Here is a 15,576-nt window from a genome sequence, read left to right as displayed (position 1 = left end):
TAATGCACTTGAAATAAGATGATGGAGATGAGTTCTTCCTATTTTAAGTGCAAAAATCTTATTCCATTGGCAGATTATCTTATTTACCTGCTCAAATAAAGGACAAATGCACTAATTTCAAGAAGATTTTAACTTATTTTAGTTCTGTTTTTGCAGTGTAAGCATGGAAATTTAGAAAGGGGATAAAATACTTGGGATCCTGTTCTCTGGATGAGTGATAAATGAAGTGTTTGACTGTGAAGAATCACTGTGGGCATGCTCATTTAATAAAAAAGCAATTAATTCAGTCATCAATTAAAGAGTCCCTGATCAATTATAAAGTTTTCACTAAATGGTATATTACTCAAGGGGGTGAACTGATTTGACCGTAAACAGAAGATTTTGATTGTGTCGATCAGTGTGGATGTGTGTGTGTTTTCATGATGAATGGTGTACATTTACGGCACGTGTTTATGGGGAGATCTTTGTGCGTCTGTGTGTTTCACGGTATTAAAGTCTCAGTGACCCGAAAAGGTCCTGATGTCAGCAGGCGGGCAGACAGATGCTCTGCAGAGGGAGTAGAGACTGTGATTGTGCACGCTCATGCATGTACGCAGGTTGTGTGCGTATGACCCTTAGGTCACGGTTAAACCCACTCTTTCATCCCAACAATGAGAAGGAAAGGGGGGAGGTGTCGGTGTGCAGCTTCTCCCCCGTTCTCTCCCTCTTCTTTCTGCCAAGTGGGGCTGACTCCCCTCCCGTCACCTGCCTACTTACTTTACCTTCTTTGTCCTCTTGTTCACCAAACATGGCCTCCACTTTCTCCCATTAAAGCTGTTTCTTTAAGTCAGAAAGATGCGTGATGTCACACATGTTCAGCGAAACAGTAATAAAGAGTTAAATCTGACTTGAGTAAGCATGTATAAGTGTCAGGAATAACGTGCACTGCAAAAACATGACTAAAAATAAGTAAAGTTTTCTTGAAATTAATGTATTCCTTGATTTGAGCAGCAAATTTAAATAATCTGCCAATGGAATAAGATTTCTGCGCTTAAAATAGGAACAACTCTTCTCCATCATCTTATTTATAGTGCAGTTTATCTAATTATCTTATTTTAGGGGTAAAAATATTCGTTCCATTGGCATATCATTTTATTTACCTGCTCAAATTAAGAACAAATACACTAATTTCAAGAAAATTTTACTTATTTTTAATTGAGTTTTTGCAGTGTGTTTAGTTTTGTAGATTGGGATTCCTGTTTAAATAACTGAATGGAGCAAACAGAATGTGATAGGAAAAACTGGTGCTAAGAGAAAAAATGCTCTTTACTTTTTTTTAAATAAACTAAGGCTGCATTATATGGGAAAAAATAGAGTGAAGCCGTGCAAGCTTCAGTTTGATTATCCCTGACCCATATCTGGTCGGGTGGAAAATGAAAAAAAAAAAATCTCATTATTGGCTCTATTATTATTACACTTTATACCATGGTCGGGGTGAATACTTGATTCTGATTGGCTAATTGTTCTAAATCATTGCACTAACTCAAACTTTAGCTGATAACGACAAGACAGTTGACGCTGGTTACCTTGGCAGCGCGTCACATCGAGCGATATTAAATATTTCTCTCAGCCGCTTGTTGTGAAAAATTGCTGATTTTAACGGTGAAAAAACATTTAAAGTATTAATAATTGATTTAATATTTATTTCTTTTGCGTGGGACCATGGTATAAGTGGGATAAAGCCCTTTGAGGTGTCCATTATCAGAAATGGATGGACCTCGGCGGGCATCATGACCCTTACATAGATACCAGATTGTCCTAACAATACTTCAGAATCAGCTTTAACCGCCAAGTTTGTGCTTACAAACAAGTTTCATTTCAGTTCTGCTTTGCTTATAATGAATGAATGACTACCAAGATTTAAAAAAAAGGACAATAGAAAGATTTTCTTTTTGTAAATACGTATACACAAAAGACTAAGATGTTGTAATATCGTTGCAAATATGTGTGGTATCTATCTGAGCTCTCTGACTGTTAAGTATTCGTCACCTTCTCACAGATATGTGAGAAGGTACCTAAAGTAATAGTCAATCCACGCTTTACAGCGATTCCTACCTAATGTTGGGATGTCGCCTCTTCTCCAAGTATAAATAATGGTTCACTGCTTATGGCAGCAAAGATGCAAAACAGTTACCTCTGTTTTTTGTATCTTTTTCATTTTACGGTGATTCAGTTCAGTTTATGTATATAGCACCAATTCACAATAAATCTAATTTGAGGGAACTTTACAAGATAAACAGATCAGGAAATATATAATCAAGTCAAACCAATCCAATATAATTCAATCACCTAGATAAAGAAATCACTTCCAGGTGTCCCAGATCCTTAAGTATAAAACAATGCAGTCAAATACAATTTCTCATGCCAGTAGGTGAAAACATATCTTATTTAATTTAACAATCCCGCTTCCTGAGCAAGGATGTGGTGACAGTGGAAAGGAACCACTCCTCGTTAACTGAAACTAACACCCAGCCGTTAACCTCGCAGACTCATTTGAGGTTAATTATAGTTCTTTAACCAGAAAAAAACTTTTTATCACCATGTCAAAGCAACTTTATTCCCGTCACCATGCTGTCACCATCGATCTGCTGAGTATAAACATGAAATAACTCAAATCTGTGTGCAAATTTGGAAACAATGGGTGTAACGGTCCACCTAACTGGCTAATTTTATGAAGATATAAATATAAAGATCAAAAACAGTAGGCAGAGGATGAATACGTAGCTCTCACAATTAATGATTAATGATTAATGTAATGATTCACAACTATGCCTGGTTGGACAATTTTTGTCATTGGAAATTCCCATAAATTCTCATAGATACATCTTAAAATATTTTAAAATGCTCATATTTGGATTTCAAAAAGATATCAAATGGCATAACAAGCAGCACAAAAATCATCATTAAAGCTGTATAGCAATGGCGAAAAAGATCTAAAGCTTATACTGCAGATTAACCTCTTTTTATAATCAACTAACTGAGTGACCCATTAATTTTTTTGCTTCTAATACCTTTGATCGTATTATCAGTTTAAAGCAGATGAAGAGGGGTTCTGGTAGAGTCGGGAGTAAAATTACATTGCTGCCGCTTTTTATGATTCACACGTGTTAATTTATGTGTTGGGGGGGGGGGGGGGGTCACAGAGGTGGGGGTGCAGCTGTCATTTACGTTTCTGCTGTTCGCTCTGCCGAAAGGGAACCGTGGTCATTTAATGGGATTATTCTCCCTCAATAGACTCTGCTCACTACCCCCCCACCCAACACACACTAAACACAGAGCCCAGAGCAGATGGCTGCGGTAGTAAACAGTAACTTATGTTAGCTGTTATAAAGAGCAGAGTCTGTTCATTGGTATTGACAGGCTGGGCAGCAGGTTTAGTGAAACTGACCTTTTGGAGATCAAAGTTTGGACCAGCCGCAGCTTGATTTGACAAGCTTGTCCCTCTCGTCGGATGAATAGCATATTGAAATACGGTTTCAGGGTCTTAAAGGGGCTTCATTAGCTTGTTCCTTATTGTCAATGCCTCTCGCGACGATAAGACGCCAGCCTAATGGGGTATGTTTTCATGCAGAGCCAGAAGTAGCGGTCGGTAATATGATCGTATAAGACGGTAAAGGATTAGATCATGCTGAGAAGGTACCAGCGCAGAGAGATTCTTATATCCTGTAAAAGAAAGCCCCAGTGACTTGCAGAATTGAACAGACCTCAACATTTTGGGCTATTGCAATAAATTAGCTTTTTCACAGGGAAAGAGACTATATTGGCCACTGGCTGTAGCTCTCTGTTTGTCAGGTGTCTAAGCCCCCTCAGACCGATAGCCAACTCCTTCTTTAAGTTCTTCACATAATTAAACGGAACCGCAGGAGAATGCATAAACGAGCCGAATTATCAGGTAGGGATAAGAATATAGAGAGGACTCAAGCTGCTCCTCCAGCAAACTTCTTCCTCTGCAAAGCTGTATTAAGGTTTTGTTAAGCTATGTGTGGTAAATTAAGATTTTATTATAGATAAATGATAGTCCCAGATATTAGCTTTTTAACTGGTTTAATAACGTCATTCTATTTTTCAAGTTCAAGTATCCTTGCATCCTAATAGGTTTTGCTTTAAAATGTGTTACGTTCATCATACAATTTTAAAATTCTCATTCAAAAACTAAGAAAATCATGACATTTTGAAACTGTAAGAATAAACAACTAAAAAACTAATTTGTTAAGCTTTAGTTTTTGCAACATTTTCCAGATATAGTTAGTATATAACTATACTAATTGTATTGGGATTTCTACACAGTCTTGAAGTTTGTGATCATGAATTTCACTTTCATGCTTTTCATTTTCTGGATCACAATGGTAAAAAAGAAAAATAGCATGAGGAAAAATATTTGAGCACAAACTTTATTCCCTTTTCCATGATTAAGAAGAAAAAAATCCTAACATTCTTGATAAATAAATTGCTTCCTTTATTTCTAATTTTTTTTTCATTTGAGTTTTTTTTTAATCTAAGAAATTTTAGTTTTTGGGTTATTGATAGAGAACTGATAGACACCTGCACACCCTGTATAATATGATTGGATTTTACTGGAACTGTTCTTAAGTGGTTTTCTTCTTATCTGAGCAGCAGAACCTTTTCCACATTTACAAATAACATAATGTCCAAAGTCACTCCTTTGTTGCATGGTGTTCCTCAGGGCTCAATCCTCGGCTCCTTTTGCACATCTGCCCTCTTTTCGTAAAATTCTCAATAGCTTTAAAATGTGTCTTACCATTTGTATGCTAAAAATAAAAGGATAAAAATAAAAAGGGCAATTTAAATGCTTTATTGGCCCATAGAAGCTCTTCTAAAAGGCACCTGCCATTCTTATTCTGGGTCTGGTTTACACAAGAAATACAAGTAAGTTGCTTCTTTGTATAACATTGGGATCTTTGGGATCATTAAAGTATGTCTGAATAACATGCAGAAAACAAAATTTCAATTTTTTTTTATTTTGTTTACTGAATTATGCTAAGTGTTATGAAAACTCACGAGAATCTAGAACATTCACTCTGAGAAAGTTTGGTGTTTTTAAATAAAAAACTTTAAGGGACCATATTATTTGCACAGCAGCCATGTTGAATTTTGTTATTGTTGTTAAACGAGGAACTATTTGTTAAGTTAAATAATTCCCTCTGCTATATTTCTACAGAAAACTTGGAAATTTTAACTCAAATGGAGAAACAGTATTTGTGAAATAGCATTTACAGAGTTAAATGAACCATAAATATAAATGTTTAGCTTCAGATACAAATCGCCTTAAAACAATTTCTTGTATCCACAGACATTTGCTCATATATTGACAAACTGATTTAGGTTTTATGTCTAAATAGCTGCCTAAAAATAATGAACAAGAACCTAATAAATAAGGAATATAATAAAGAACACATGATGGTTAGATTGGTTATTGGTGTAGCCACGGTGATGGGGAGGATGATAGCCAACTGCACTGCTTCCTCTCAGGAAGGGCGGACATTTTTGTGTTTGTGGTGGAATTCTAGGAATTAAAACAGCAACCCTATCTGGAGCATGAAGAGCACTTAAAAACATGCAATCCTGTGTGTATTTTCACATCTGCCATTGTTGACATGTGAACACTGGGATATTTGTGAGAAGTGTGTGTGTGTGTGTGTTAATTTGTTGATTCTCTTGGGATTGAACTGGACAGCTGGCAACAGCTCTCTATCATGCCTAAAACCACAATCCTTACAGTATTTACTATTGAACAATACATTTATTTTACACTGCCTTTGAAAAAAGTTTTGATGGACCTGTCAGCGTTTTGTCATGTAGCAACACCAAACCAGTGTGTTTTATTAGCAGAGATGTGAAGCTCCAACCCAAAATAGCACATAATTGTGAAGCAAGATTAATATGGGTTTTTTAAACCCATATTAATAAGTTACTCTGACACCCGTAACCTTGCAACTCCAAATGTATCATTAGTTATATATATATATATATATATATATATATATATATATATATATATATATATATATATATATATATATATATATATATATATATATATATATATACATATATAGTTACAAATAACAAATATTTTTGAGACCTCTACCTCTTCAACGACGTTGATATTTTTCTGAACATAGAATTTACAACATTCAAATTAATGTATTTTAACACACCCTGTATAAAAATACAGAAAACTTCAGGAAATTTTCTTTTTTTTGGTCTAACCTATCAGTTACGATACAAAGAAAAATTGAAAGTCTGACATTTATATTTTGATTTTTTTTTTTAAGCCACCAAACATATTTTCTTTTTTTAAAATGTGAAGTTTCCTCACAATTACCTGTTTCAGGCTTTAAAGGGAAATCCATTGCAACCGGTTTTTGGGTCAGATTGGCCCAGTCACAGTGCACAGTAACATAGGTTAATAAAGGTTGGGTTGAAATCATAATGTAAATGATTCTGTCGATAAAATTTGTTTCTCACTTTTTCCAGGCTCGTTTCATCTGTCACTTGCAACTTTTGCTTTATTGCTCATAACCGAGGCAAAATTCATCCTATTGAGCATATAATGCCCTACCAATCTACTTTAAGCCTTCCTGTGATCTTTATCATAATCTGTACATGACAAACCATCTGTTCTCTAAATAGAGAATATTATGGGAGTTATGCTTTTTTAAAAATAATGCATGCATGTTCTTTCACACCACATGCGCAAGCCCGCTAAACTACATTTGGTTGGATATCAAGTATGATTGTGATCTTTATTTGTGGACTCATCAAGAATAGATGTAAATCTATATTATTATTCCTGGATGGATTTGCCGCCATCTGTCTGCTCTGTGCCAGCGTAGTGCACACTTAAAAAAAAAAAAGCTTTTTAGGTCAACTCTACAATCTACTCTGGAAAGATTTGTTTATTATGTGATTTAATTTAATCTGGCACCGAACAGGCTGAGTCATTGATGTTTGAGTTTGTAACCAACAGTGTCGGTGTGCCTTTGTTTAGCTATTGATCCGAGCTGAGAATGAAGTGCAGGGGTCAGTTTAATTGGAACCAGAGTGGACTATTAGTCAATCAATGTCTGTCACTGCACAGACAGTGGGGAGATAAAAATACCCCCATCCTGACAGGCACTGATGTAAATTTTCATTTAATATTTTGATGCATCACCTGCAAAAACGATTTAAAGAACTCTCTTTATGGCCTTTTTCTATTCCTGTTTTCTCCAGGCTAAAACTCTCCGGAAGCTGATTCAGCAAACATTCAAGCAAGTGGCCAACCTCAACGACGAGCAGTGCACCCTCAAGTTCTTGGAGATACTCGCGCCGATCTACCGCTTCGACAAGGAGTTCTTTAAATGTGCCCTCGGGGTAGGTGTCTCCCAAGTTGTGCTTTAGAAGCCAGGGTCGGTGTCCCTCTGTGCGCCGCAGAGGCTTTTATGAACTATGTTATACTGACCTCTTCTGGTGGCATCTGGTCCTGCGTCCAAACCAGTTTCGTTCTTCTTGCCCCCTACAGTCCAGCTGGGTGATCCAGGTGGAGTTGGCCATCGGGCCAGAAGAAGGCATCAGTTACCTCACTGATAAGGGATCAACAGTGAGTATGGGCTACAAACCTTTCTGATTTTTTTTTTGTGGAATATATTTAGTTTTTCTTGAATTTATAGTTATGCGATGCTTTTAGAAGGCATTGTGGTTTTCAGCAGGCTGAGAATCTATCAGTAATAATCATTGTAACGTGGATAAAACGGGTTCTGAGTTCCCTTTGTGCTTCTCTGTCTCCAGCCCACACATTTAGCAAACTTTACCCAAGTCCAGTCCATCCAGTACTCGGCTATGGAGGAGAAAGACAGGAAAGGCATGCTGCAGCTGAATGTAGCCGGGGCTGCTGAGGTACGGCAATACTTTGGGATGTGGGCCATGTCATCTGCTCTCTGTCTAAAAACATATCCCCAACAAAGCCCGGGATACAAATACAAGACTGGATTTCTGCCTTTTGTTTAGTCATAGGATCAGAAATGATTCAAATGATTAGAAATGATTTCCCTGTTAGATGCTGAATAGCGTTAGTCACTCTGGAAATGTAGGTAATAAACGGCCAAGTCCCTTTTTGAATAATTGTAAGGCCGTCTGAAAGACTCTCCCAAATCTACTCTGGTCTTATTTCTTTCCTCTGAGGCCTTCCTCCTCTACTCATAAACATCGAAGACACTTTTCTTCTTGCGACTTTCAGCCATGTTCAACGCCTACGGCGAGAGCAGTGGAGATACAATGAACGGCTGAAACCGAAGCTCACTGGTTCCTTGCTAGCAAGGAATATGCACGCACATTGGTGTTAGGCGCGCATGTCACAACGATTGGCATGAGGGGACAACCAATAGATAAGATGACTTGAAACTGTAAAAAGAAGATCCAGTATACCTTTAAAACCTACAGAAATGTAATTTAACTATAGCCTGTTATATTTTTACCACATAGATGTTCTGATGTCAGTTTGAAAATGAATATTTTATAGTACACAAATTGTACAAAATTTTTATTGCTGAAGCACACTCTCACCCAGACAAATATAGAAAAATCCAATGTTTAATATGAGTGTATTTATTCGGTGGGAACAAATCTTGCACATTTATTGATACCTTGAACAATCCCTGATAACTGAACCGCTTTAGTTGTAAAACTGAACGAGGACCTAAGGTAATCTTCACCACCATGAACAATCAGCAGAATGGTAAGACACGTAAACATTTACTTCGACCACCCACCGTTGGGAGAACTACAGCCAAGTCTCCATAAGAGCCATGTTAAGCTATCTCCATCCCAGCCGGCTGTTTTCGCAGCTCGCCTTTCCTACCATCACAAAAGTAAACGTGTACATTTTTTTATCTCCACTGTAGACTTTAACTGGAACTGTGGGCTTTGTTCAGATAAGGTTGAAGATTTATCTCTTCTACAATGAACACTCAAAGTGGGTCTGGGGTAAAACAAACGGAAGAATAAAGCCCCTCATGCTCACTGTTAGGTATGGTAGGAGATCCATGATGCTGCGGGTCTGTTTCTCCCCCAAAGGCCCTGAGGACCCTGGTATTGTGCATTCGTCCCAGTCTCACAAACATCGACCTTCCTCCGTGGCCACCTCAGTTCTCAAACCTCAAATCCTGTGAAAAACTTGTGGGATGAGCTGAGGAGGAGAGAAATTAACAGAGGAACGTGGGTTTGAACATGCTAGAGAGATTGTCCAAAGAGGAACGGTCACTGAATGCTCCAACCTTGGGAAATCTTACAGAAGACTAAATGCTGTCCTGCTGGTAAAAAGGGCGGCAGCACAATTAACAGCGGGAGTGTCCTTACATAAAAATTATTCCTGAACCGCAGATGGTTGTCCCTACCGAATGAAAATGCCCAAATGAAATGTTTTACGCTTCAGTAATGCGGAAAAAAAGCCTCTGGCTCCATGCCTAACATCTGAACAATGCTTTGATTAACTTGAGTCTTTGTTGGTTTATTGATGGTTGTTGATGAAGTGTTGGATTTGTAAGAACATAGTTTTCTCTGGTGTAACAGGCAGCTGGATTAAACTTTCTGTGTATTACTCAATTGTGTGTGTGTGTGTGTGTGTCTCCCATTGTGAGATAATGTCAGTGTGTAACCAGCCCCGCCCTTTGCGTTCTTGTGTTTCCCCGCGCAGCCTCTCACAGTTACGACAGCATCGCTCACCACGGCGGAAAACTTGGCTGACCTGATCGACGGTTACTGTCGGCTCGTCTCGATGGAAACCCACTCGTTCATTGTCAGAGTACAAAAAGGTAGGCGTGAAGAGCCACATAGAAATATTGACCTGCACGGAGCAGATCAGGATCGGATACGCCCCTTTCAGGCCATGTTTCTGACCGCAGTGTGTGCTTTTCTCCTCTAGAGGGAGAGAGAGCTCTGCCTTCCATCCCAAAGTAAGTCTGAATCCCTCATGTTCTCCCATCAAAGCGTGAAGAGCTCACATGAGTGATAAAAGATAATATTCCTGAAGGTTTATCAGTCTGTTTAACATCATTGTTTTAAGTCACAACTGATGAAAAGGGCTTGGTTTTTGTTTATTGTTCTGCAGAAAAATTGGCAAATAGTGCTTTGAAAAATATATATTTCCTTGGGGGATGAGTGTTGCTCAACATCAGAGTCTGTTTTGTGTTAATTTATCTTTAAAAGCATTGGACTAGAAACAAATGTGTTGGAGCATTAAAAGCTGAATGTGTCTCAACACTTTTCCAGAGAACATAAGGGTGTTTCCCAAGAAGACGGGAGTTCCTGTCTTCCAGAAATAGCCATTAAGATACTTTTGGATTATTCATAACCTGCATTTTATAGCGTATTACCAATGAAAAACAGGAGATGATGCAAACTGAATCAAATTCTCTAGTTAACTGAAACAAATCTTGGTAAATACAGATTAGTTTAGAAAAAACATAAACCAAAGAAAACACAATACAGTGCACCATACTGTTACATGTTCTTGATTTAAGCCCATCTGCATCATCACTTCAGAAGCACTCAGCTTGTCTTCTCATCTTCAAAAGTGCTGACTTTTAATTGACTGCATCCGTCCACCTATCCGTCTTTTTACATCCCTGCCTCCACCCAAATCCATCCACCCTTCCTGAACACTGGAGAAATGTCTCCCATGAACCTTCCTGGTTGGATTTTAAATTACATGACAAAATTGTGAGGAACCCTTATTTTTTAGACACTACTGTATTACTCCCATCCAGCCGTCCATCCACCATTTACTTGCTAGATACACATTTAAAGCCTGACTACTGTAAAATATCTGAAACAAACTAATTTTTGAATTGATTTTTTTTAAAACTGGGACATAAATAGTTACTCTGGAGGTTTCAGGGGAAAAGTTAGGATTGTGCAGAAAGGCTCTTTGCAGGTTAATGATGTTCCACTAATCGCAGTTTGCTTTTATCTACACTTCAATCAATGATCCAGCTCTTGGGAGATCAGATTTTTATTTGCTGCCCAGGCTTCACGGTGCACACTTTTCACCGCTTCTTCTTGAACTTCAAACATGAGCAGTTTTGCTTACTTTTCAACCTAAATCTCTCCCCCACGCTCCGTTTCCTTGGTCAAATAAGGAGATAAAGCAGGAAGCCAAATATTTTCCACTTTGGGTCTTTAAACACTCTTAGTCTCCTCCTTCCTCTCACTCAGTCGGTGATGTTAGGACCTTAGTGGAGCTGAGCTGACACACAGCGGCAGACCGCAGCAGAGAAACCGTAAGGATTAGTCCACAGCGAGTCATAGTCACGGTTTCCTTTTTCCACTCCAGTGAGCCGCGTGTGGGAGCTTGAACATGTTGCAGCTGTTTAATCTGTTTATATGAGCTCACTTCGGAGTCGCTCGGGATCGTTTTTCTAGTACCGGGAACGTTTTTCTGTTGTCGGCTATATGTTGACCGATCTGCTGTTCTCTCCTTTTTCCTGTTTGAATTCAGACTTTCCAACAATGAGAAAAAGTTGGAGGCAGTGCGGAGTGGAGTGAGGGCGATCTCTGTCTCTGGTAAGACACAAACACCAACCGATTCGTCATATCTTCTTTCCATTTCCTCCCAACATCTGCTTTTTACACGCCGTAGAGACTTCCTCTCTTTTCCCGCTGACTTTTGTTTCCGTCCTCCTTACTTGTTTTCCTCACACCCATTCAACTCTTGTTTTTTTTCCTCTCACTCTATCGTCCTCTTCCCCCCCCCCCTCGCCCGATTGGCTAAAGATGTAGTGACATCGACATCCCCCAAGCCAACCAGGGCACGACGTTTCCTCCTCCCCTTTACCTTCTGTGCCGACTCGCCGCCCAACGGTATCACCGCCTCTTATTGGACACTAAGTAGAAGAGCATGTGCATAATATTGTGATGTGGCGGAGTGAAATATCTGACCCTCCCATCGTGGTTCTTGGACTTAGAGGAGACACAGAATAGGCACTTAGGACCTATAAAGAACGTAACCCTCATTACTTATGGAAAATACAGAAAATCTCATGTTTCGTTGCCTTATTTATAGTCCGTTACTGGTCCAGAAGGAGACTGCTGTTAAAATCATTTTTGGCAAGAATATTTTGAGCTTTCTGTCTCTATGAAGAAAAGTAAAATGTTTTTTTTTTTTACTGCATGCCAATAGCCTATATGCTACGAGTAGTGGCGACGTACTTTCGTTTAAATTTAAGACACGTAGATCACATTCGGTTTCCACCTGCTCCCTGTTGTTTTTGGCTGGTAGCTCCATGAAAAAGACTCAAAGGTTAAAACACCTGCGAGCTACTGGTGTTACAACTAAGTTCTGTCGTGTGCCATTGTGCCCAGTAACTAATAGCTGCAAGGCAGTACTTAGTTTCTTCCATTTTCCTGCTGATGAGGAGTTAAGGCCGATTATTTCCACAGGGAAGATTTGACCATAAAAGCTCACACTCGCATGAAATCATTTTAGGCAATTTGCTCAAAAAGAAAAAACCCTTAGTGTTTATATTACAGTTTATATTAAATAGGCAAGACGCAGGCCCTGTTACCCGGGCGCTCCTTCCATGCCGAGGGCAGCAGCACTTCCATCAGAAAAATCAGTAACACATATAATACATTTATGAATATATGCATATTGTTTATCCACTTAACGGGGAGAGGTTCGTCTAAATGATAGAAACATTATTTTCTACCTCAACGAGACTCAATTTCAACACTAGGCAGCTAAATTAAAAAAGTTAAAAGATGCTAAAGACGCATTCCCGGAAAAACAAACGTCTCACCGCTCTACATGAAAAAAATCCACTGAACAAGCAGCTGAAGCAGAAGGAAAAAGGCTTATTTCATGAAGCCGAAAACATCTATATTTTCTCACCTTTAGCTGTTTGAGGGACCTAATCCGTGCTAGAGTAAATATTTCCACTCATCTCCTGTAATCCATTTTTCCTGCGTTACTCAGATGTGATTTCCTGACTTTTTTCAGCTTCTTTTGTCTCCTGGAAACTGATCCATTTGTCCAAAAAACAATCAGAAGCGCCACAATGGAAGCCCACAGCATTTAGGCAAAAGAATAACTTTTCAAAGCTCTCCAATGCAAAGCGTTTTTTTTGGTTTTGCCTGCCCCGCTCCGTCATAATCCCTGTTACAAAGATTCAAACATGCATGGAGCCTTTGCATTTGACATAATTGCACACGTTAATGCTGCGGTGATGATTGTGAGTTGATTAATTGTGCAGTTCTACTTCTTGCATCTCTGCTTCCCCTTGACTTTGTTTTTAAAACCTCTAATAGTGAAATGAGCTCATTTTGAGGCTCCTTCGATCATGAACAGCACCAACACTGAAGAGTGTTGTGGTCACTGTGACTGGGTAGAGAATGTGGTGCGTTCACTGGGGGAAAAAAAATGGATTTTTGTGTTTCTGACCCGCTGGTCAGGGCCCATTAATAATACTATCAGCTGATTTCTTGGCTAATTGTCAACTTTTTTCACCTACTGCATTGGAGCTCAGTAATTCAGTTTTCCTCCTATGTGTAGACGCATAATGTTTGTTAAAGAAGTAAAGTCCTCCTCTAAGGTTGGTGCTTCACACTTAATGTCTTCCATCTTGCCTAAACTGCTCAGAGACGTTAACTCTGTCCATTCAAAAAAAGTTACTCTGGAATTGTTTTTGTGAAAATGTTTTGTTTTAGATGCCTAAAGCGTAATTGTCTCCATCGGATGTATTTGCGGGCCGGCTGGGTGACACCCTGAATGGGACAACATGTGACTCGCTGTCTCCATCTGCGGTTCTGGCAGCCGTCATCGGGACAGCTCAGAGTGAACCTGGACAGCAGCTGTGTCTTTGTTGAGCCTTGTTTTGAACAGTAAAGGCAGGCGGGGTCAAAATTATTTTTGGAAGTAGCTTTTTTTTCCCCCCTGTAGCTTCAAATGTCTGTTTTCACACCTCTTGAACTCCACCCCACGCCCCATTGTGTTACTTTAAAATAAAAAAAGTTTGGTGTGTTTTGTTGTGTTGTTAGGTGGTAGATGACCACAAAGTAGCGCGTAATCTTGAGTAGTGGAAAGGAAATGATGAATGTTTCCAAAAATGTTTACAATGTCTTAAAACTATGGCATTTATTTGTCTTCTAGGAGAAATAGTTGAGGTTAAAACCTGGTTTATGCTCGACACATCCGCGGGGTCCACATGGCCATATTACGTAATTCTGGCTGCCACGCCCCTCTGCGCGTCCAAAAGTTTTCACTCTGAGCACCTTGGAAAATTCAAAACTACACGGACAGTACCCTGCAGAGAAAAAAATGGCGGACGAGCAACCACGCCTTTTGGTAGAGGTTCGTAAATATAGACATCTTTGTGATTCGGCCCATAAAGAGATTAACAGAGAGAGAAATCGCGTCATTCTTGGAAGAAAGCCAGAGGCTTTAAAATTATGTAAACAACTGTGTTTTTACTTCTATGTATAGTGGTATGTAGCGTATGAGCACAACGCTGCCCTCTAGAGTCTAGGAGAATATAGTTACTTCGGAGAACAAGCCGCACAGAGCAGAAATGCTGCAGACATTGTGCCTGCACTTCTCATTTCCACGCGGAACGGACATGTGTCAAGCATAAATCAGCCTTAAGTTGGATTAGAAGGGGCGTGCTTGTGAACATACATTTTCATATTTTTCCTCAAATTCTCAGTTGGATTTACATCTAAAGCTCAACTTGATTGTTTCAAAGTAAAAAAATGCATTTAAGCCATTGCAATTTAGCTCTGGATGTTTTTGGGCTGTTGTCCTGCTGGAGGGGGAACCTGCACTCCAGTTTTCTTCCAAGGATTCACTTTTATTTAGCTCCATCCATCAGTTCTGAACAGCTTCCCTGTCCCTGTGGAGAACAAGCATCTCAGCACCATGATACTGCCACCACCGTGTTTCACTGCGGGGATGCTGTGTTCAGGCTCACTGTCAGACCTCCACAGCACTAGCATCTTCAGTGTAGGCCATAAAGTTAAATGTTGGTTTCTTCCAGCAACTGTCTTGCCACTCTTCCATTAGGTCCAGGTTTTTAGAGTGAGCAACCCAAACAATTAAATGTTGGGTCCATGGCTTGGCCGCTCCCCAGATTTCAATCCCACCAAGAAGCTGTGACCAATCCTAAAAATATAGGGGCATAAAAAAATCCCAAGCCCTGATAAAACCAATATTTAGTTACTGCAGTCAATATTTGACCTATAAACTGATGTTCAGTGTACAACAGGAAAATACATAGGAAGAGTATTACATTCAGTTGGTATTTTAAGCAGAGGGTTTCTCCTGAAAGCCCATTTCGGCTGTAAACATCTGATAAACAGGTTTTGGTAAGTAGCTAAAATGGAAAGACAGACACTGTCAGTGTCCCCTTATTTGGACTGAAAAGGGTTGCATGAAATGAAATCCCATTGGTCCTGCTTTGACTCGACCTACTCTTGCTTCAGAGAGAGTTTCTTTGTGACCGCACCTTGTTTCTGCCGTGTAGCCTATTAATGAAAGTTAACTCT

The 15,576-nt window shown here is 39.3% G+C and overlaps 1 protein-coding gene across 15 annotated transcripts in view; it reads left to right on the top strand.

Annotated features, from left to right (window-relative positions):
- The window catches only part of ptk2aa (protein tyrosine kinase 2aa), a 99,414-nt gene that overhangs the window by 49,940 nt on the left and 33,898 nt on the right, over positions 1 to 15,576 (top strand). For 8 of the 15 annotated variants that reach the window (XM_036145236.1, XM_036145241.1, XM_036145248.1 and 5 more), the window contains exons 8-13: positions 7,276 to 7,416; positions 7,565 to 7,642; positions 7,831 to 7,938; positions 9,734 to 9,851; positions 9,962 to 9,992; positions 11,537 to 11,601. In XM_036145236.1, coding sequence (XP_036001129.1) covers positions 7,276 to 7,416; positions 7,565 to 7,642; positions 7,831 to 7,938; positions 9,734 to 9,851; positions 9,962 to 9,992; positions 11,537 to 11,601 — 541 coding nt within the window. Of the gene's footprint in view, positions 1 to 7,275; positions 7,417 to 7,564; positions 7,643 to 7,830; positions 7,939 to 9,733; positions 9,852 to 9,961; positions 9,993 to 11,536; positions 11,602 to 11,811; positions 11,899 to 15,576 lie in introns of all 15 variants that reach the window. The other 7 variants (XM_036145244.1, XM_036145243.1, XM_036145245.1 and 4 more) reach the window with 1 other exon arrangement.

The sequence above is a fragment of the Fundulus heteroclitus genome, chromosome 13, assembly GCF_011125445.2.
Source record: "Fundulus heteroclitus isolate FHET01 chromosome 13, MU-UCD_Fhet_4.1, whole genome shotgun sequence".
Classification (NCBI taxonomy): domain Eukaryota; kingdom Metazoa; phylum Chordata; class Actinopteri; order Cyprinodontiformes; family Fundulidae; genus Fundulus; species Fundulus heteroclitus.
The sequence above is the reverse complement of the archived record's forward strand: the minus strand, read 5'-3'. Positions and strand labels throughout refer to the sequence as shown.